Genomic DNA, 24,527 nt, shown 5'->3' with positions numbered 1-24,527 from the left:
GGTCTAGACACTGAGCTTTAACAGTGCTGTAACTACTTGTAATTCAGTTCCTAGGTATCCAGTTTTACCCCCTGATATATGTGATTTCTTGATCATCATCATCAGTTACACGTTGGTACCTTAGTCATAAGTATTCTAGGATTCTGGAGAAAAGTTGAAACATATGCTTTATCATCCATTACATATACACAAGGTCTATACTTCAGACATTGCAGATTAAGTGGCCACATAAAATGAAGGACAATAAAGTGTCTTTGGCTTAACCCACTTGAATAAAAATCGTGACATACAAACTTATTCAAAAATTCTGAACCAAAAGTAAATAAATGAAACAGGCAAAAATCAAGACTGGTGTTTGCACTATGGCACAGATAGGGAGAAGAGGAAAATTATGTCAGCAAGGCTTTGAAGTTGTGCATGCAATTGCGATCCTAGCGCAGCAAATACAGTTGACCACAAACAATAAACAGGGCTCTGATCCAGAAAATGAGCTTCTTTAGGGCAGATGCATGAGTTTAATGGGACTTAAATACATGTTAAAGTTAATCATGACTTCCCAAACTGTGAGCTAGAGTAAGACTTTCACTCTTCATCCAAATCCAGAAATAATGCAATAAATAAAAACATAAAACATAAGAAGGAAAAGATTTTCATTTTCTAATCCCCAAGAATGTATTGTTAACAGTGGAATTAAATACTAATTAAGGTGAATGCTAATTGGGAAGCAAAAGGAAGAAAGGTTGCAGATTTCAATAAACTTCATATTGATGATATTTAGAAGTAGCTTCCCTCCCTTTAAGAAATTTCAGGTAAGGATTTTTTTTTTTTCCACCACAAGACTGCAAAATCATCGCTTACCAGAAAAAATTCTTTGTAAGTGATTATATTTTAAAAACCCTTCCATGAAACAAAAAAACCTTTATGTATGCAAGATATGTGTCAAAAATTCTTAGGGGAAAAGTTTAAAAATTTTAAAAATGAGTCTGCCTGCAGTATGTGAAAACATTTATTTTTACATGGCCAATTTCATAAACACTGAAAGGGAAGAAAATCAGTCTTTGACTTAGGTAGAACTGGAGTTTTTGAAATGTTAAATATATATTCAGCAATGTCTCTTTTTTACTGCTGAGAGATTCAGGAGGAAGCAAATGCAGTTAGAATGGAGGTCTTGTGGGGTACCAATTAATGACACCATTTGGCCAAGAAACTAGGTATTAGCCAGCCCAGATTCTTACTGAGACATACTTGTCTGCTAAAACAGTTTTTATTTATTTGTTGACATATCGCCCTATTTGCATGTATATATTTAAGTCTTTTGGAGACTATATAAGCGATTAAGACATCAACGTGGATAATACTTTAAGCAATTTTTTTCTTTAGTAGGTTCTTTCAGAAAGACCTATATCCAAGAGGTGCTCTCCTCTATCTGTGATAAGACCAAAATCTCATGAAATTTCAGTTATGCCCATAGGCTAAGTCTCCTATCATACTGTTTTACAAAATACACTTTAACAGGCATAGCTAGCACCAAAAATCTACTACAGAAACACAGCAAAATTGCTTATAAGAACTGCTTGTAAGAAAGCTGCTCAGTGCCCTCTATTTTTAATTAGTTTCATGAAAGATGAAAAATGCATAGAACATTTGATCATCACAACTAGCAAAATTTCTAAGGTATGATTCAGATAAAATTACGGTTTTGAGACATGAACTAGACAGGAAAAACAATGATGAGATCTGAACATCCAGGTGCTTCTCTAGAACAGACTTCCGCAAAACACATGAATGCTATTTTTCTTGTAGGAAGTCAAATACAACATGCAAAGCACTCCACAGCATATACTCGTCAGAAGGGCACACGAGCTACTGACGGATTAGAAACGGAGGGTGGATTGTATGGCAGTCTACCAGTGCTTCATCCACCTGTGTACAATACACTCACAGGTTCAGGATCATGACTGTGGGGGAGACCTGCAACATAACCGTTGGGCCCAGCCCAAAGATCAACAGAAACAGGCTAAAGGCTGTGCAAGGTCCAAGGAAAGGCTTTGGGAGCAATGACAAATGTTTTCAGTATAAAAAAATGGAGATGAATTTCCAATTTTTGACAATGAATTTCCAAGTGAAATGTACTTATTATGAGTTCAGTGCTGACTTTGAAGCCTGAAATACTGGGAGCTCCAAGGCTATAGACTTTGCAAGACTCAGAGGACTAGTCCTGATTACATTAAAAAGAACAGTGTTCTGCTTTAAAATAATCAGAAAATCTGTGTTTTTTTTCTCCAGAATCAGAACATTCATGCATGATTCACTTGTACACTGGTAGTCTAATGTTTTGGGGAGAGGCTAACATTTTGTCACTCACTTAGAAATGAGTGACAAGAATGAAACAAATTTGTTGCCAAGAAATGGTTAGTCATTTCAGATTTGTTTCTGAGTAAATTTCTGTGTATGCAATATATATTTGGCATCATAGCAAATTTTATATTACACATATGTTGTTTTGATGCAGGCATTCATTCTACTGTGAATAAAAAATGAAATACTGCTTTCTTCCTGACATTTTGGGGTCTTTTGTGCTTGTAAATTTAAAATTTCTGAAGTTTGATTAGTTATAACGTTATAGTATTATATAACACATAAATAATATGAATATATGGATAGTAGGAGAATTTCAGAACACACTTATCTAAAATAAAGGAAAAATAATTTACTGGGAGACGTGTTACGCTGTTTTCCAGCAGGTGTGTAACATATCTCTACTTATTTATTTTTTAATTATATATGCACAATGTACATATGTGGCATATATATAACAGAGCGTAGTTTGCTCCTGACACTCATACTTCTATGGAAGCAGGAGAAGAAATAGATTACTAACATGCAAATAGGCTAGGTGTTTTTGTAAAACATGACTATGTTCAATGTTACAGAAGTTTCAGAAGATGCATTTCAAGAGGAGTGATCTATTCCCAATTAAGAGAGCTATTAGTTAATGAGACTGTGTGTGTGTGTGTGTGTGTGTCTGTTTATATTAGATACAATGATATATTGTATATGCTTATGAGACAAAAAGCCTAGAAGAAATAAAAGTCAAACAACCGTCCCCCACAACAGCCTTCTAACAATATCTAAATGGAATTGGGTTTTGACATCTTCTCGTCTGGCTACGTTACCATGTACTTTAGTTAGCAAGAGACCCTCCATACAACAACTGAAACTAATGTCAAGACATTTTTTCCTATCTAAAAGTGCTATATGTTGAAAGTCCCACACCTCAGATTTCCATGTAGCAGAACAAAAGCTAAATTATTCTAATTCTAAAGACCTTTATTCCCAGTTACCTGCAGGAACCTTACAATGCTCAGAAAATAAATGGACAGAAAGTGGGCCGAGCATAACATTACCTGAAGAAAATCATGTTGCTTTAGGCTGTGTGACCTTTACTGTTGCATCCCTCAGACCAGCCCAGAAGTGTTAAGCTTCTGACAACTAAATTACCAGAAAGTTGGGTTCACTCTGAGGTCAAGGGCAAGAACTGGTATACAGGGCTTTTTCTACATGGCTTAAAGACGCATTAAGTTTGTGGAGAACGCTTGTCAAGTTTTTTTCACTAGGGAGGAAAACTAAATTCCAGTCTCTCACACTTCTAAAAAGAGGAAGAGACATAAGAGAAAAAGATCTAGCCTTCTGTGTTTTAATATAATCCCATATCATTTCAGACAGACTGATTTTTAAAACTAGTACCTACAGAATAACATATATATTTATATATGTTATATATATTTATACAGGCACACACACATATAAACAGATACACACACACATATATAAATTCATATATGTATATTTATATAAAAATTCAGGCACAATCCTGTCCATCTCCTAATCTTCCTTCTAATTTATGTGAGAAATTAACTCCCAGTGTCTGTATTTCTCCATATGCAGGATTATTCTGGGAAAGCAGCTAGTATCCGAAAGATTGAGTAGCAAATTGGATTTTCTGACAAATGTAGGTCTTCATAGCCCAGAATGACCGTTTCATTAATTTAACACACACATATGGAATGCACATCCTAAAAAAATTATGTATATTAGAAAGTATACAACTAACACGTCTACATGGATGAACAGTCACATGCCACATGAGTTACACTCCATTATGAAGACTGTCAGATATTTTATTTCTAGGTTGTTGGGCTATTCTGCTCATTAACCTTGCTCCATCTTTATCTTCATGCAAGAAAAGCAGCGTCTCCATGGAGTGCAGCAGAGCAACTGTGTACCGTCTCCTGAGAATCAGGATGTTTTCACTGCTGAAAAGTAGTAAGATTTTAAGGAGAAACTATATTTTTGAAGAATAAAACTCTGGGATGGATTTTTTAATAGTGTTGAAGAATTAACTTGCTTCAGTCTAGGTAATCTTAGAGTCTGAAGAGCAAACAAAAAAACCAGGGAAAGCATCATACTTCATAACAGCTACAGATAGACTAAGGAGGGGCAAAAATTACAGGAGAAGGAGTAGAAGTATATATCCCTCCTCTTCTCAGTTTGGGATACTATTATCCTGATTATGAAAATACTTGTGACATGAATTTTGAGTTGCCTGAAATTAATTTCCCCTATATTAAATATAACATTGTATTGTTAATCAAAAACACCCAATAGCCCGAAGAACAAAAAAGCAGATGGTCATTTAGATACTACAAATTAGTATAAAGCAAAGGTAACAGGAGTTGACAAAGAGCCATCTTGACATTATAATAACATTTTTACCACTTAGTGCCACCCTAGTGTACTCAATCCGGTGATATCCAGATTCAGGAGCACAACTAGGTAACACCTCCTAGCAGGCAACATTTAGTGCACTCTTTATAATGAGTTACAATTTATTTTTAAATCAAAATTGGCTGACTCATGGTCATTCAATTAAACTTCGAACACAGTCATCTGCTCTGGGATACCAGTTCCCCATATTAACTAGCCAGAAACCCCTTCAAAAGCTTAAATTTGCCTTTTTTTTGTGATGCAAGCTTCTTATTTTTCCCAAATCTGAAATAATAATATAAACTGCATTACTACATTCTTTGTTGCAACCCAAAGTCTGCTTAATTCAGGGTCACAGCTGGATGGCTGGTTTGTAGATGGCTACAAAAGCAAAAGGGATAAAGTGCTATAAACAACCAGCATGCGTGCATGCTGTTCTTACATTAATTAAACATGGCATTGCAAGGAACACGGCTGCAGAAAGAAAACCTCACACACTTGACTTGACCTTTATTCAGATGTCAGTTGGAATATCACTACGGATCACGGAAATAAATCACCTTGTGACTGCTTCTGCAAAACGCTGTAGGCTAAAACTGGGACTTCCTCAGATTTCCCTATCAAACCCCCAGTTCCAAGAACACAGTAAGAGGCCGGCAGAGCGCTCTGTGCATTGCTAGTTGTTTCAGTTGCAGTTGTTCTGTGACAATGCATGAATATAAATTTAGGAGAAAGGATGAACTTTCACAATCCGTGCCTACTTTCATTACAGGTCTCTCAATAAGCCTCCGTGAGGGGAACACCCACTGTCCCAGGCTCAGGGCTTGCTCCTCAAGCCGCTTTAGCTGTCCTGAAAACAGAAGGGCAAAGCCCTCCCCAGGGGCAGGGGCAAGAAAGCTGCCTTTGAAACGGGGACAGTGGCGGCATTGTTGAAAGCGCCAGCAACACGGGGCAGTGAGCACCTGAGATTTTAAACTGAATTTTTAAGAGCTTCATGCTGCTGCTGCATTTTAACATGCTGTTAACTTTTATCACCCGAGTCTGTACACACAGGCATTTTAAAATTTGTCTTTTCTCTAAAAGCTCTTACAGCCATACCTCCTTACTCGTGCTGCACACTAGAAGCACTTCTACTGCTTAGGGTGAAAGGTGCAGCTCTGTCGAAGGCTGATTCTTCTCGGGTACCTTTGCACGAATTTCTCCTCACTAGGAGGGCCGAATACATGGTATCTTCAGACAGATATGAAAAAAGGTTGCTGTGAACTGACCTGGCTGGAGACAAGCCAGCACTGTACCAGAGGTGAAGTAAAAGCTTTAGGCAAGCCTAAGCTAACAAGCACTGCTTTGGTGCACGGTATATGAGCTCAGGCCCAGAGCCCTGTTAATGCAGCTTAGCCAGAAAGCTGGGAAGAGCGACCTTGTCCATTTGCAGCCCACCCAAAGCTATTACAAGTTGGCCTGCAAAGGGCCACATGTATACGTCAATAGTTTCACATCAGCCGAAGTCAACATAACCCTTCAAATAATTTCCCTCCTCTTTTTCGAAAGAGCCAATTATAGATATGATAGTGGAAAAAATGAGGGAATGAAAAAAAGAAAAAGGCTTTTCCACTTATTCACTGTTAAAGTGGTTTAAAAGAAGCTAGGAAGCTGTAAAAAGCAAAATGCTGAGGGGAAAAAGCAGGTGGCAAAGCAGCACCTGAGCTGGCCCCATGCCATTTCAGAGTGGGCTGCTTCAGTCCTCTGAAAATAAAAGACCAGAGGAAAACTATTCAGCTTTTTTTGGTTAAACTTGGGCTCTTTTTTGGTCAGAAAGTTGCCAGGAAAAACTAAATTAGTAGCTATCCCACCTTGAAGGGGAAGAAAGGTACAATGTTAAGTATAGCTAAAGGGCAGATTCAGTTTTTATTTGCTCTTTCCTAGCCATCTTATCTTCTTTGGCAACTGTGTGCTAATTCAGATACCACAACAGAGGGTCAGGAGGGCAATGAGTATATTTGTTTCAACCGTCTTTGCTCCCTGAGCCCTACATTAATTCTTCTAGAGAATATTTCTATTGTGATTCAAATTTATTAACATGATGTTCAATCTCATTATTAAATTTGCACGTTCTCTAGTTGTTAGCCTGGTTTCTGATAGAAAAGATTCATTAAGTTGATGGTTTCTCTTGGTTGTGACTTGGCACCGTGTAGCAGTAATACACTAACTTTCAGGCATGCTGACTTTGAATACCTTACATAATACAAAGCCTAGTAAGTAAAGAATTACTCATTGTTTTAAAAATACACTCAGTTTTTTTTAAGAAAAAGTCTTTGCATTCAGAAAAAACAACCCTTATCTAAACATGCAGAGGTTAGCAATGTCAGCTCACATTTATTTTAAAAAAAATTGGCTGAACAAATCTATATAAACAGTTTTATAAAAGTGTTGCATAATATGCTGACATATTCCCCTCTTTTCCAGAGGGAAGTTGCTGTATTAATGCTCACACTAAGAACAGAGTGATTGTAATATTAGGGATAGAATTTTATTTACGAGTCTTATGTACTTCAGGTATATAACCTGGATACTTACAGCATCCCTGTGCTTCAAGCTATATTGGAAATTACTAGGCTTCAATTACTAATACAATTGCATACATCGTGAGACACCATTCAGTGATACATTCACATTACTGTTCATACTTCATACTTCTGTGCAGTGCCAAAATCAAATATATAACAAACTCAAGAAAAACTATAAGAAATGTTAATTTACAATAAGCACGTAAAATAACCATTCTAAAACTGACCTAACTATAAAAAATTAATATAATTTTGAAATAATTTAAACACAGCCTGAATAACATGCATGTATGAATTAAGAAAGATACAGCACTAGAATTCGAAGGTAAGATACACCAAATTGTTACATGGTAGCACCTCCGTAAGGTCTGAAGCCTGGATTAAAAAAGTGCAAGTACCACCTCCTGTGGCTGGCTAATATCCTGATAAAGAAGCCATGTAAAGACTGACAACTTGCTCCATCCAGAGATGGATCTGTAGCTTTTCTTTTAACGAGAGCCTTGATGCAGGACCTGACAGCAACACTCAGAGCCAGCATCCCCTTTCTGCTACCTGACACTCTTCCAGTCTCTGGTACTTTGGAAGAGGACAGAACGCAGCTCCTTTTCCATTATCATCACCCCTTGTCAAACACACAGCTGGCAAGACCCAAGAAGCATTAGCTTACGAAGGTAGAGGACACAAGTCAGGCTTTCATTCAACCCATTACATTTATCATGTTCTTTGCAGTGACAATTCTGATTTCCATTAAAATACCACATAGCCATAAAGGAGATTTTCTAATCTATGCAGAATAACGAACAGAAAGATATCACTGATATTCCAAAGTATTTTCACTTTACTTACACCTCCAGAAAAGTCAATAAATGTGCGTAGCAGCCTGGATCAAAGGGATTAGATGAGTGGCTGTGGAGAAAACATCAATGAATCCAAAAGACGTAACAAAAGCATAAACAGCAGGTTGGTTGCGAATTTAGTTACAGAGGAAAATACAGTGGAAAAGAAACAAGAGCTTGAGAGGTGATCAGACTGCAAATCCTGAACGACACAAAAAGACGAGATGATGCATCAGACACATCAAAGACAGCAATGAGCATCAGCAAGTCCATCCAAGACAGCAGTACCAATACGCCAACCCTTATTTAGAAACAGCCAAAGCAAAATTATTAGATCCAACAACATAACAGAAAATCCAAAAATTATGCAAAAAGCCACCTTAGCTACTAGATTCTTGAAGAAATTTATGGGGAATAAATGTGTACTAAAAGAGCAATGAAACACTAATTATTTGAACTAGGATACAGAATTTAAGCTAGAGTCTTAAAATGGCTGGGGTCTGCCTCAGAAATCCTTCTTAATTGTGCCAGGCTCTGCACTGAGACCCTGGTTAGACTAATCACCTCCTTGAAGACACAGCCAGGCTTTATAAAGGAGACAGCTAGAAGGGTTGTATCACAGTAGCTTGGGCTTTTTTTTTCCCGTCTATCCCTAGAGGAAGCATAAACCAAAACTGCAATAACCTAGAAGGAAAAACCTCACAGAGGCTTCCAGACCAAATCCTTCCAGAACATGTTTATGTAATTACAGAATTAACAGATGAAAGGGAAGTTAAGGATTTCAGTAAAACCTTTGACACAGTATCTTACAACAGAGATGATGTGTTCTGGCTAGGTATACAATTACCTGTGGGAATACAGTTAGCTGAATGATAATGTGGAGCCAGAGGTTAGAATTTGGCCCCATTTTTTTTTTTTAGCATGTCTGCTAATCATCTGGGAGACACATAGAAAATATACTAGATTAGTGCATTGATTTCAATGAATAGCAGGTGACTGTCAGAAGAAGGCACAAAAAAATACAGTAGTATTTCCTTAGCTGTAAGGATGGCTTAGGAAAAAATTGTAACAAACTGAGCCTAAATAAAACGCGGCATTAAATGTGCCTACAAATGAACAAAAGGACATTGATGAACTTTGATATTACCATTGAAAACAGGAAAGTCCATAGAATAAATCTCTTTATAACACTTGGTTAGAGTATATATGCCATAGCTTATGACACATATTAGGTCTTCAAGCAGTAGAAATATAATACTCTCAAGTTTACTCATCTTTATATATACACCTGCAATACTATGCCCTTCGACTACAAAAAAAGATTCAACAACTGGAGACTAGCTAGACAATAAAGGCATTTGATGAAATAACATAAGAGAACAGGCTTTGAAAAGAGAGGTCACAAAATAATATGAATGCTTTCTACAAATAACCGAGGGGTGTCTAGAATAAGAAAGCAGCTCAGGTAAGGTGACTTACCTGTAACCAATAGTATGACTTTGTTTATAGAAAGAACAATTAGCCTTGACCAAGGCTAAAGATGACTAGAGCTGGACTAAAGGATAAACTGCTGAATGCAGCTTGGGAAGCTTCAAGAGTGGAATGATCATATACACAGCCACTTTAACCCGAACTCGCCGCAAAAAAATTGAGTATGCCCACTATGATTTAACAAATGTATGATAACTTATTTGCCGGTAAATGAGTCTGAATCTTCCTTGACTGACGTGCTTTCTATTTCTCCCTGATTTTATTACTCACATTCCAGAATGCAAAGAGTAAATCAAGTTACAGGCCCATTTCCCTCGCCTCTTTTCCCCACCCCAAATAGAGCCAATAATCTTTGAAAATGAAGGATTATATGAAGTTACCATTTTATGTTACATTACAATTCAAAAACCCCACATAAGGCATATGACATGAATACAATGTGAAATTTAATGAAAGATTTGGCCACATTCCCCTCTGGAATAGCTCAGAGGAAGACCTGCAGCCAGCCTGATGGCGTTTGCTCAGGTGCAAAAAACAGGACATTCTCCTCCTGAGTCGCCAAATCTCCATGGGATTACATGGGACTCAGTGGATAGCACAGACATTCAAGAGCAGCTTCTGCTGTGCTTCTATACTGGTCTGTTGGCTTTTAGGCTCTAAGGTATCTTCTGGATAGCACGGAGCAAAAACTGACAGGCTACCAGTGCCTCTGCCAGCCCTCAAATCTCTCCCTACTGCAGAGACACTTCCACAGCATAAAGGAGTATGTATTAACTTCTATTCTGATTTTACAAGTAGTTGTGAATGGAAGGACTAATCGGCATTTCTCCTCTCCCCAGCCTCTGCTGTTTAGAAAAGCTGTAAGAGGGCATGTGAAAAAAAACTGGTGTTAGGGTCTGAAGAAGCCTATTACAGATGTGCTGGTCCATAACATCTAAACAAAGAAACTACACTGCAAGCAGTAGTTCTAGTAACTATTCATCCTCCTTTTCAGCAGACTGTCAGTGCTGAATATAGTAACAGCTGTATAGAGGAAATTTTGATCCTCATGTTTTGCGGTTTATTTCTCACGGCACTAATCTTTTCTCACATAGTATCTGAAGCTACAAGTATAATTTCATATTATTCCCTGTAGTGATATAAGAGGAATCTAGTAATCTCACAAAAGACTATACATACTTAGTAAAATCAGTCCATCAGTGTTGGTTCTAATTAGAGATGGGGTGTTAGTTTGGCCCTGTTTCTAAACATTTGGGTTTTCATGAAAACCTGCATCTGTACCAAATTCTGCAATTAAGACCCATTTCTGGTTCTTGTGCAGGAAACCAGTTATATAATATTTGCCCCCCTTTCATAGATAAAGTATTCACACCCATTAAACATGAAACCGTTGTCTCACTGTAAGTCAAACAGCATGAGTCAGTCAGTTCCTTTCCTCAACCCCAAAACAGTCTACAGGCAGGAGGACAATGCTCTCTGATCCTCTCCTATCCGATTCTCTATCTATTGCTTAAGGGATTGCAAACCTGATTATCAGATCAGAGCATATCTGGATTCCAGAGCAGAGCTGCCATAGTTTATGAACCATGCTGGCCTGGTATACTAAGCAAAAGGCCCAACATAAAGAAATACAAATAATGTAAATTTGTTCTCAGTATATTCCATACTAATCCTGTCAGCTGGTGAACTGCTGCAGCAGACACTGGAATTAATTTACTCTTCTTATTGGATTAGACTGGTACACTAGTTAGTGCTTTCAAATTCTGGTTTTAAATTATTAGCAAAATAGCCAATTTGGAACTAGACTAGCTATTCCATTAAATAGCTGATAGATCTATTGTATGAATAAGTATACAGAGCATATCACAAGTGAAACAATATTACAAAAATATACCCCAGCTACTGGCTTCGCTGACACTCTGACACTTACGGACCTTAAACTTCCACTGATGTCAGTGGAAAGACCTTAGGTAAATACAGATCTAGTCCCACAAAATTATCTGCAGGGTTTCTAAGTGAATAGCTTTGACTGTCTAAAGGAAAATATATGCTTTAAAAAACAAGCTGGAAAAATTAAATAAAATCTTGCAACTTTTCTACGTTGCTGAAGAACCACCAATAAAAAAAAATTTTTGATTTTAAGTTAGAATTTTTATGAACGGTAAAAGGTGAATGAGCTCATCTATGATACTGTAACATCAAAATTAATCTCATCACTCTGCATTTCCCTTTGTTCATTAAAACATGTTTCTCTCAAATTAAAAGAAAAAAACAATTAGTGAATGGGCGAGATCTAAGCCATGAAAATATAACCCTCCATCTTAAAAGACTATAACCTACATAAACTGTAAAACTGTAACAGTTTTATGCTATCAGTTGGTAATGAAATCTTTGTTGTTCCTGCCTCTGTCTATAGGCACACAGCGTCAGTGCAGAAATTTTGAACATACAGTGAGAAATTCCACCATGGGAGCTGTATGAAATTTATGCTTCCACTCACAAAAAAATCACTTGCTTTTTTTTGTTTTGTTTTGTTTCAGACAGTATAGATTCTGCTTTTGGTTTTTCACCCTTCGTGTATCATGTTGAATTAAGAATTTGAAAAGCTTCCCATATCAAAGAAAAAAAGTAGTTCGGAATTTAACTTGATTTAACTTTGTATTTTTGCACATGTGTGAAAGTTTATACATTTCACACTGAGAGAATTTTTAGCATTCAGCCCAGATTTGCCACCGTGTGAAATTCATCTAAAATGGTCAAAGTGAAAAATGACAAGTGCTTTATAAGTGCTCCATTTTCATTAAGCATAATGGATACTATTTCCAAAAGCAGGCATCTCGGCAAATGCCTTTCCTGCCTCAATTCTCTATTCCCAGGGGACTATTTTCAGATTCCGGATTAAGTGCATAGAAAGTTGATGCTTTAATTCTAAGGAGTTTCTCATTTAGTCAACAACATAGTCTGGGCCGTTATACATTGAAAATATGAAAACTTTTCAAATTTGAGACATTTCCTTAGTAAATGTTTCTTATCCAGGTCATCTGGAAGATTCATGAAAGTAGGTTAAAGTTAGGTTCCATACAGCTCTTGCTAGAATATCAGCTATAGCCATCATTTTGGATTTGTTCCTTTGCAGACAGGTTAGACATTTAACTCTACATTCTGATTGACAAAACAAAATCATAATAATCCTAACTCCATTTTCTACAAGAAATTACATTTTAAAGCTCTGTCTGGAAGAAGTCAAAGTCTGCTTTGGCCACTAGGCAAGCCTAAAAATATATCCTTGTTTCAATTTACCTTATTGACATCCATTCGCAACTTCTCATTGTTGGCACTGGCAGCTTTTTCTGCTGCTTTCTTTTGACGCTGAGGTCCCCTGCCAAAGAAGATGTAGTTGACCAAGGCATACTCCAGCAGAGCCATAAAAACGAAGACAAAACATCCCATAAGGTACATGTCAATGGCTTTCACGTATGGAATTTTGGGGAGAGTCTCTCGAAGATGGGTGTTAATGGTTGTCATTGTGAGCACAGTTGTGATTCCTGGAAAAAGATTGACAATCCTGTTGATTGAATCCGTGTTAATTTTCTAGCATTACAGCTTGTAATATTCAAATGCTAGCACTGAAAAAGTTCTAGCAGAAGTATTTTTTCTGGCAGAAAAAAAATCCCACATCTGTCCATATTCCCACCCTTCCTTTTTTTGGTACAGCAAAAAATTACAGCCATAATAAGTTGTGTTCAATCAAACAGACAGTAATTGCATCCTACAAGTACACTTTCTAACTGGTTAACTGCAACCTTCTCTAAGTGTCAGTTATAAATTACTAGCCTAGAGTCACTGTATCTTGCTTCCCTCCAGCATTTTTACACTGTCTTCAGGCTTGAAAGGAAATGCCACATAAAAAGGCCTGGTAGAACTCAAACAGTATCCTATAAAGCTAAAACGTAAAATTCTCAATTGTGTCTTATCTCTTACCCATTTTATCCACATTAAAGATGTACTGGCAGGAATCGGTCTGATTTATGCAAAGTTTGGCAATAGATACTTATATTTATTCTTATAACATACTTGGATCCTCTGATGAGGGGCAGAGTATAAACAAACACATGGGATTAGTAATGAAATATAAGATAGTACTCTAGAGATTAATTAGGGAAATGGTTTTGCTTTTAGAATGTAAGATAACAGAACAGAAAGAAAAAAACCTCTCTTTATATTTAAGTAGTTATACAATTAGTTATACAACCCTAGCAAAACTTTATTTGATTCATACCTGAAAGGAAAAGTAATTTATATTCCATAATACAGTATTGAATGTGTATTCTGGACTGCCATGAGCAAAAGCAGAGTAAATGCATTCTCTTTAGATGAAGAACAAGCAATAAAACAACAGAAAATGCTGAGACAATTAGCCTATTTCTGGTTACAATGATTATACAGTTAGCTAATTCAGACATGAAATCACTTTAATTTTTATTTAAATTGTGATGATTTAAATGCTGATTCAAATAATACAAAGCTTAACAAGCCAGACATAAAAAGATCTAACAGATCTATTTTTCAAATCATGCACTATCCACTAAGCCAGAAGCAAGAAAAAGCATTCAGCTAACGCACACTGCATGAGATGTGTAAAAATGCCTACCTAAAGCAACTCTTGCAGCTGAAGCATCATAATTAATCCAGAAGGAAACCCAGGACAGGATAGTGATCAGAATAGAAGGCATGTAGGTCTGCAGAATGAAGTAACCAATGTTTCTCTTAAGTTTAAAGCTGAGAGACAGCCTTGGGTAGGCACCTAAAAGAGAATATTTGGTATGGCCATAATTTACTTGTATAAAGCCTGAAAACATTTTCCTGCCATTTCAGTTTTATTGTCTCATGCAGCACAGGGTAAATACAGTTGAAAGATCCAGGATAATCAACCACAGAATTTCTAATAAGAACTGGGATTAAATGGTCTTCTATTCTAAGGGTACAAGGCTGCTGCTAGGTCCACATCTGCTGATAATCATCATATTCCATGATTGACAGCCAAAATATACTTCAGAGCATCAAAGCATACTAATGCTTAGCCCCTTACTAGCCTCCTCTTCAGGCAATGCGACATTTCCCCTTCGGCACTGGACCGGAGAAATAAAACACTCATGGAAATGGGCGCCTAGAGATGACTATGTATTCAAGTCCCATTTCTGCCTGATTTTGAGGAATTTAGACTGCACAATTCTTCTATACTCCCCCCTTCAAAGATGATTTCTGCCTATAGCTAGAAAGTGAATTTTGGGGTCTTTTTTAGTTCTGAACATTAAACATACCTAACAGCTTTCTAGAGTAAGTAGAGAATATCAAATAGTAATAGCCCGACTCTCTTCTCTCTTCTATGATTCAATGTGTTGCCGAAATGTTCTAGCTGTTTTTTTTTTTTTTTTTTTTTTTTTTAAGAAATCCAATCTTGTTTTCCACTCCTCACACAGCACCTTCTCAGCTTTCAGAAAGTCATACGCTTGCTAGCACAGACAATAACAAATCCTGTTGAACCAGGATCTGAAAGCTTCTGGAGTGAAGGCAAAACAATTAACCCGAGACCTTCATAGCTTGGCACAAGGAACATCTGGAAGTAGTAAAAGAAAGATTTCCTACAAGTTGGGTTATTTCTTCTTGGAATTAGGGCACTGAAGTGCACACCTGGTTTAATCAGTTTTCATAGGAAAACAGAAAATACAGCCTATTTGACTGAGCCTTAACATGACAGACTATTGTATCCTGTTCATATGTTAATGAGTGATGCCTTATATACTGTGCATGCTGTAATAAAAGTTACTTCTTTAAAATTCACAGTTGCTGCTCTAATTTATTCCTGTTTCTGAAATTTTTGCTCAGATCCTGCATTGCACATTGAAGATTAACTCATTTCTATAACTCTTCCCAGTGAGTTCCCCTTTTAACTTCCCCTCCACAAACCTGTAGAGAAAACAACATTCTTGGTGATAAGCTTGTAGTCTACGATGGAAAACTGTGGCAGTTCGATCTTTGTCACTCCTGTGACTGCATTATCACCCCCACGCCAATAAAATTCAATATCATCTGTTGTATAGCCATCTATAGAAACAGAAGCAAAGAGTTAAGATGTGTATCATGTCATGTACAATGTCCAGTGAGTTCATTCCGAAAACTTCAAATATATTTCTAAAAATAAAATTAATAAAATTAATAACATAATAGATATGCGCACACAGACTCACATAATTCAAATATTATTTCACATTGCAATTCTTAGTTTATTTTTTTTAAATACTAATATATTCATAAAGCAAACCTTTAAAACTAAATTAAGATTACCCACATTCCCTATGTAAATAGCAGTTTTACATGCCAGAGCTTAAGGTAACTGCTGATCCCACAGCTGCATAAATAGTGTGGGTTGGTGGCAAAATCTGCACCTAGGCGTTAACGGGCTGGTTACAGAAATGTGAGCAGTCCACCGAGAGAGGCATGCAAGAGCCTCACCGCTGTCTTGTGTGCCACGACCAGCATAGGAAAGAGGGCAGTGATACAGGTAATACACAAGTTCAGTGCACAGTATCTTACGGTATTTGCTCTGTATGCAAGGTAGTTCACAATCAACCTGTCTTCGAAAAGGACACCGACTCTGGTTCAAACCCATATGATTTTAGTTATAAAATAGGGTCATTCCTTTGAAAAGGCTTAAATGGAATAAAAGACTGTCACACTTAGCAAGGCACTCTTACCCCATGGTTGCAAAACAAAAGGTCCTTATCATGCAACAACCATCACTCAGGATGGAAAAAAAGAAAAGAAAAAAAAAAAAAAAAAGGAAAGGCAGCAGGCAGCACTAGTGATCACAGAGTCCTAAAGCGTGTTATTTCATGCATATGAAATAAGAATCTGGGCTCTCCAACAGGCAGTCAAGCTAAGTTGCATACACTACAGTTGGATTAGAGAACTGATCAGTGCACAACAGAAAAACACCTGCTGCAGAAACAGGAAATAAGATTCATGAAGTTTGGTAGCAGATTAAAGGTTTTTGCTGCTGAAAATCAAAACTAGAAAGAACCTTGTAAGAGAATTATGATTATGTACAGTCTTCTAGGGAACTTGCATAATAAAACTTGAAATATATTTGAGCTTGCTTTTAAACTCTAACCACAGATTAAAAAAAACAAAAAATAAATACCAGTTTAGAGTACTTGAACATGACTTGATTTCAAGGAATAATGCAGATCATATATTCTGTGATTATCCAGAATTCGCCTATACTGGATTTGTATGAAATGGAGATCCCATGGACATCACAATCTTTCACATCTATTGTACATAACCTGTTCAGAGACTAAAACGATAGATCTAAAAAGGAGCCAAGATTATTGCGGTCAGCAGAACGCCTGTCCTCTGTAACCAAAGCATTGGCTGACTATTCCACAATTGTGCTGCTGCTTCTTAACTCACCTTGTTACACCGCAAAGTACATCCAACCTGCATTTTAACCATCAGAACCCACTACCTTCAAAGCCGGCTTTTGAAGATCAGCACGTAGCTGAACTTTCACTTTTCATTCACTGCAAACCTTTACTGCCCTACATAAAAGTGTCTCAGATGATACTTATACTCCAAGATTGTCGAGCATTTATCAACAGTATGCTGTATTTAGAGATAAGAATAGTTTTAGCACAATGATTTCCTGTGGCTAAGCAAGGCATTCTTAGTTCGGCCAAGACTTTTTAGAACTGATTTGGAATTATTCTATAGTATCAGTTAAATGATTTCAAAAAAGAGTCAAATTACAGACTTACCAAGGAGATGGGAATTGTTTTGTTCTCATGAGGAAATAATATATTTTGCTGCTTAATTATGATTTTCTGAAACTGCCTAACTACATGAGAGCCTCCCTCCCTATATCTCTTTTCTTCAGTTAACCTTGTTCTGTTTCCTCAACAGTCTAAAGATAGCAAAAGGTACATGATGGCAGAGAGTGCAATATTTTAGAAGTTTCTTCCCTTCAGAAATGACCTGAAATACTGAGACATTTCTAGGTACTGGACACTAAGAAATGCAGGAGTACTCGTCCTTCACCACATTTGTGTGTGCAACTGAGATTTCCATAGCTTCTGAACAGAGCTGACTCAAGTGGAGAAACCTTTAACAGGATTTTGTCAATTTTAATTTAGATGTTTTATCTTCATTATTTCTCATGGTGAGTTTATACCACATTTTGGCTCTGACACTGATAATGAAGCACCTTGATAGCTCCTCTCCTTCAGTGGACTGTGGGTGCAGATGTCTCAGCCTGCCGTCCCAGTCCCCTGGCTCTCCAGCAAGTACCTGTGCTAGGCGCGTTCCAGCCAACGGGCTCTGCTTTGGCAAGCTGTTGCGTACCACCTGAACCTGCTAATAACAAAAGCTGCTGTAATTTTCCCAACTAGTGCACAGAAAGCAGCCCTCTGACCTTGCTTGACAAATACAGGGCCAATGGCCAAGCAGCTGCTTGACAAGAAGGGAAATTGCAGTTAACTTTGGGGCACTGGATACTAACAAGCTGTTTCTACTCTCAGCAAGGTCCTGCATTTAAAGTACTGCCTGGTCTGCTTTGTTTGCTTGTAAAAAGCTACTTTTCCAGGAAGGTACATGGATGGAGTTCATTAATGATGGTGTTTCATGGCAAGACAGGCCCGCTTCAGTATGACCTTTGAAGGGGACACAGCTGTTTCAGTATTTGTCTGAAGCAAAAATCCCTCACTCTGTGCAGTAAGTTCTCTGGTCATTTTTCCATGGGTTACATGGCATCGGGAAGGCGGGCATGTTCTGCAGACCTGGAACAGACTAGGTTGTCATGATGCCTTTTACTTTTCTGGTCACAATTGTATCTCCAGAAAAAAGGCAGCAGCTTAATGACATAATATTTCCTTGTCTATCACTACTTTGTATCTGTCAGGTCTCATTCAAGGCTTTCTGAGATAAAAATAAAATATAATAATGCAAAATGAATAAACTGGTTCATCTTGAGCTGTAATAGCAGGTATATTGTATAAGAAATATAAAACAGTATCCTATGAAAGTTTAGAAGGAATAATAATACATATCTTGTTGTGAGAGTTGACTCTCACTTTGTAGATACGGTTTAGTTTTGCTGACACTGTATCTCAAACCTACCCTTTTAATTCCAACAGGAAGTTCCAGATTCTAAGACTATTTACTGAACTCTGTAAGAGTAATCAAGAATATATTTTGATGTAATTTAATTATTAAGCTTTATAACTCTAATAAATCTTTTATCTTCCTTTCTATCAAAAATAACATGCTAAAATGAGTTCCGGTAAGAAATTCCTTTTTTATGTAAGAGAAAAATTGCTTAGAAAGACCCACCTGGCTATTTTTGAACATCTGCTAGGAGCTCTTTTCTGCCTGGCGGCCTACCCACTGTTCAGTCCTGAACCTTCTAATCACACAAACTTTCACGGGAAACTGCAGGATTTACCTTCGAGTTAAATGTCCTAGCCTTCCCCCTCTGCCTCTAAGGATGAGAGATATGATTAAGCTGCTCCCTGTATTCTCACAGCCTTAATACTCAGCACATAACCACAGCTACTTTGTGAGCAGAGCTGAACTCTTTTGAAAATGTCACCCAAAAGTTCAAACCAAAGATTCCAAAATAGGCAGCTCCTCCGGGCTGCGGCGGCAGGGAGACCGCGCAGAACCTCCTGCAACCTACGCCAGAGAAACGTTAAGCTGAGGCTTTGACGCTGAATGACAAGACTGGTTAGTGGGTATCGATAAGAAGAATTTTAGGAAATATCTTCAAGCTTTCATTAAAATACTCCTCTTTCCTTCCAAAAAGGATAAATTACCTCATTCATTTCATAACATGGAGAAGGAGAGAAAGGAAATATTATCATGATCTGCAAATGAATGTCATTGTGTATTGCTAAAGTGCCCGAAGATAACTGGATATAAGTCTAATATCTGCAGAACATCTGCCAGAAAAGAGAATGGGCCTATTCATATCTCTAGTGGATGTTTTACAGATATTAAATTCCAATTACCTGTGGCTACAATAAACCCTGCAGGTATTTGGGCCTCAAAATATCTCTATTTACAAGTTAAAATTATTTAAAGACCACACAATTTTAAAGAGAAATAAGCAGTCTAGAAAGAATCAGCTGTGGCCCTTGATAAGAAAAACACAGAATTAATAAATGTGAGATCAGTATTTTAAATAATCAAATCACATGTCAGTAACATAGAAAGTAGAGTATTAAGTCCAAAATTCCACAAGTCATTTTGCACAAGAATCCAATTTTCATTAAAAAAAAATCAAAACAAACAAAATAACCCCCTCCCCCCCCCCCCCCATTATTTGATTTAGATTGTAAAAGACCCGTTGCTTTACTATATATTAAATTGTATACAGCTCTGCTACCAGGACAGAGAATCTGATTGATTGCGTTTTCCTAAATCATTTATATATCAGCAGCAGCATGATTTACTTCACATTCAGAAAGTTCAATTTCTCATTTCTGTCATGCATCACACACCGTCAGTCAACCAAATCAATACATTGTCCTGGAAATACGGGGCCAATCCTGAGAGAAGCAAAGCGTTCTTGACTCCCATTAACGTGGACAGGGAGTTTATCACTGCCTGTGCATCAAGGAATGACAGATGATGAAGCACTGAAGAAGAAAAACAAAGAACCTGTAGTACATAAAATAAAAACTGCTTCATACAGAAACTACAAAAAGCCCAGAAAACAAACCCATTGTTTTTTTACAATCTATTTAAGAGAAGTCAAAATTCTGAAATTCTTTAAATCGAACCAACCTAAAACAAAGGCTGTAACTTCACTGGCTAAAGGGTGGGAGTTTTTGGTATTCACACACAAGACAGCTATAAGAAACATCACACAATGAAATAAAGTGAACTTTTCTAAGAAACTAAGGATTTATCAGTAGGATTTATTGATTTATTACCTCATAGAGCTTTTGTTTGTACAGCACAGAACTCAATACATTGAAGACAGCTGGGCTATATTTCAGATTTACGTGTAGGTACCCATACACGCCTCAAAACAGTGTGCCCACTATATATAAACTCAAGTGGTCTGCATATTATTATTAACATTATGATAGCACCTGGAGGCTAGAGATGAGACATTTGTTGATGTAACAGGGATGTAATTCCTTCTCCAAGAGCTTATAACAGAAAATAGTGACATAAGCAGACAAAACTGAAAATTTGGCCAAAACAGAGAATTCAGAGGCCATGAATTAACCTTATTGAGCTGTGAGCCAGCAGCAAATTGCCCGAGCCTGGTTCGAACGGCATTGGGGAGCAGACACATTCGCTCATGATCGGTTCCAAGCAATGAGAGCCACTTCAGCATTGACAACGAGACGAAAGGACTCTGCTGGGAAGTGACTTAATCCCAGCCATGTCCGCTCAAGCTTATTCAAGAAACTGTCCCTCTAGTCCTATCTTCTACAAGTCATTCTGGGCATTGCTAGCAAGGGAGCATGATGAAACCCAATCAGGCCACTCAGATGTTTTTGCCCAGCAGGTCTGAAGTCTCAGGGAAAGCTGGCGTTGCACAATCTTTCTGATCACCTGAGATATTTATCTTTTGCTCAACAATACAAAACACTTCAAAACACAGGTTAAACCAGAATCTGGAATGAAATACTATTACAATGGAACTGATATGCCTGGGGTTACCTGTTACAAGAGCAGCAGCATATGCATTGTGGAGAAGCTGTGGATAGCTGCACTGTACATACAGTATTTTTGAAAAATAACAAAATGACTTTAAGGTATACAAAAAATATATGGACTCATAAGGAGGGAAAGAGTACCAAGCTATTTAATGCCTCTTATCTCTGCTGTTATCGATTAGATTTTATTTGCCTAGCCACTCACAATATAATAGCTTCCCAAAATAAAATGGAGAGAACTGATGGATGACATTATATATACCAGACTGGAAATTATATATACCAGATTGAATGTTTTCATTAATAGTATACAAAACTTTCTGCGTTGACTGTCTTAGGACATTAACCTATATGAAAGCAGGCCTACCAGACTAATTCAGAAACTTGACATCTACAGGCTCTTTACCATGAGATGAATGATATATAGAAAGAGTAAATAAATGGTTAATCCTATATATAAAAGATCATGGCACACATTTAATTGTGTTATCTGTACATTTTATTTGTTTTTAAAAGAGACAACCATCAACATTTCCTCTTTTGAGCAATTTCTTTAGTAACTTTGCATTTGCACAGAAGCAAAGAGCTAAATTCATAGTAAAAGGGTAGCTTATATGCAAAACATTCTCAAGTTCTGAAACCTTTCAGAATACAGAAACCTGGTTTTCTGCACAGCTTCCTCCTTGACCATGCACTGGTTCATTCAAAAACACAGCTAGAGAGAGCAAGTTCAAAGTCTTTCTTTGAGGCTGCAGAGTTCTTCAAACACAACGCAAGCCACCATACACCAAAATCGTTGGGGTGATATGAAGGGGAGGTGGTGAACCAGATTTTGTGTATAGCTGAACACCTCTGGCACTGGAGAAACTGGAAAATGCACATCGTAGTTTTTTCTCTCTCCTATTTCTCACCCCCAAATATAATATTCGGCCTTTCTACATAAAACATTAACATTCTTTTTACATTTCACTTCAAAGACTTTCTCCCCTAAGGCTCTGAGGATTTGGACACAAAAGAGGATGTACAATTTTCTGACTACAGTGAAATTCTGAAACTCAATTGATTTTTAGATTAAATTGGTAACATTCTCAAAAAAAAACGTTATCTTGGAGTTATAGAAAGGGTTGTTGAAAGGTGTGGGGGTGGCAAGAAAGAAGTGAAGAAGGAAATGTGACTCCATAATCACTGGAGGGTAGTAAATAGCTATTAAAAAAAGCTGTTTTGATGGACAAGTGAAATAACAGAATTGCTTCCAGGCCTCAAGAGTGGATTTTTCATGGAATCAGCATAACCAAGTTTAATTTTCATGCAGGCACTCCCGGCCAGATTCTTGCTCAGGGTAAGTCGGGTAACTGTTATGAAATAGGCGTCCCGGTGTAACCCTTTTCATCTTCCCTGTTGTTTTTGTTTCCTAATGATTCTTGTGATAATCACCTGTACTTTAAAGCAGTTGCTGCAAAGTGCCTTCAGAAGTAAATTTCCACTGTTAAAATATTTCTAAGAAAAGAAACAGAGAATGGAAACAGGTAAGAACTATATCAATGCGATAACACTCAGAAACCTTCTAGCTCCTCGAAACGAGCTATTTCTTGCAGTCCTGCACCACACTGTCCAGTGCCATACGGTAGCCCTTTCTTCAGAGCTACCTTGCAGAGCTGCACAGCTCAATATGACTTCTCGTATCTTCAGGTGGTTTGTTTTGCTTTGTTTTCCTGATGGGTGTTTTCTTTGTGTAGCCTGGAGTACAGATCCTAAACCTGGGGAAGCACGCAACAGCTTCTTCATCTTTCTTCTTCTTCCGACCTTTGCCATTCATTTTTGCACGGCGTTTTCTGCAGACCAACTGCTATGCTTATGTATTAAGCATATCCCAGAATACTGCAATGGATAATACAACTGGACCAGTTGTATTTATTTAAATGTCTAAAGCTTAGGGATTTCCACTACTATTCAAATTACATTTCTAATTTGTGCATGCAAACAAGAAATGTTAGATAACTATGCACATTTTATACATTTCCTAAAAATATTCTATCTAGTTTTGCCACCATTTATATCTTCTAAATGATTTACTTTATCTAGTTTGCTCTTATCAAGTTAGCTCTTCTTCTGAGGACAATGTTTACAAAAATATGTCATTTTTCCCATTGATTATGTCTGGATCATCTTTGAAGGAGATTTTACTGTGGCACAGGTGACATAGGAAAAAGGTTATATGAACAAAACATGGTAGCGACTGTTGCTGATATAAAAGTAGAGCTAAACATACTTTTTTCCCCTCACCTCCACTAATAGCACAATAAGAAAGGAAAATAAAGAGATCCCTCGTTCTGTAAACTTTAAAAAGCATACATATATATATATACACAGGTTACAACTCTATGGTAAAGCTTCAGACCATTTAATTCCCTATCGAACCTACCACATCAAAAATGTATTCCTGAACACACAGTTAACTATACTAAATACAGGACAGATGTGCCTCACATGTAAGAGACTTCTGAATGAAGAAAAGAAAGCTTAGTTTTGCCTTTTCACTGCATTAAATGCTACTTTCATACATTTGTAATTAAAAGTAAACTGTTGTGGAACAATGAGAAGCTGAACGTTAACAAGCTCACGATAACGGTCTGTTTTCTCAAAACTCAATTTGATTATCAGCTATGCGGAAGAACTAAGAAATGCACATCTACTCATAGGAGTAGATTTTCAAAAATGCAGTAGGAAACTGCAATATAGAAACTGTGAGGATAATATCAATCTTATCTGAGGGAAGCAACATTTAGGCAGAAATAATAAATTGCTATTTAAAAGTGAACTTCAGCTGATGTAAGTATGATAAAAATGAATACATCAGTTCTTAAAGTGATTTGTTTCAACCCCATTAAATCACAAAAGGAACAGAACTCAGCTGAAAATACCCATTTTGAAAAGACAAGTGCAATCTGGTAAAAGCAGCCAATGGGCTTTTTTTCCAGAGTAATCTACAAAGGGAAAATACAAAGTGTTTATTATGTTCCAAGACTCAAGAAAATGCCTCTGCCTCATTCATAACTATTTTTTCCACACTTCAGTCAATGAAATCAAGCTAAAGCTAAACAAAAAGAATAAAAATCTTCTATATCAGGCTTTGCCGTCAA

The 24,527-nt window shown here is 37.2% G+C and overlaps 1 protein-coding gene across 3 annotated transcripts in view; it reads right to left on the bottom strand.

Moving 5' to 3' along the window:
- GABRB2 (gamma-aminobutyric acid type A receptor subunit beta2) overlaps positions 1 to 24,527 on the bottom strand; it is a 179,693-nt gene that overhangs the window by 12,181 nt on the left and 142,985 nt on the right. For all 3 annotated transcript variants that reach the window (XM_026117557.2, XM_026117542.2, XM_064520854.1), the window contains 3 exons: positions 15,626 to 15,763; positions 14,310 to 14,462; positions 12,959 to 13,203 (listed from right to left, as the gene is read on the bottom strand). In XM_026117557.2, the coding sequence (XP_025973342.1) occupies positions 12,959 to 13,203; positions 14,310 to 14,462; positions 15,626 to 15,763 (536 nt within the window). The remainder of the gene's footprint in view (positions 1 to 12,958; positions 13,204 to 14,309; positions 14,463 to 15,625; positions 15,764 to 24,527) is intronic.

Source organism: Dromaius novaehollandiae, chromosome 15 (assembly GCF_036370855.1).
Source record: "Dromaius novaehollandiae isolate bDroNov1 chromosome 15, bDroNov1.hap1, whole genome shotgun sequence".
Lineage (NCBI taxonomy): Eukaryota > Metazoa > Chordata > Aves > Casuariiformes > Dromaiidae > Dromaius > Dromaius novaehollandiae.
This window is presented reverse-complemented; position numbering and strand designations above follow the sequence as displayed.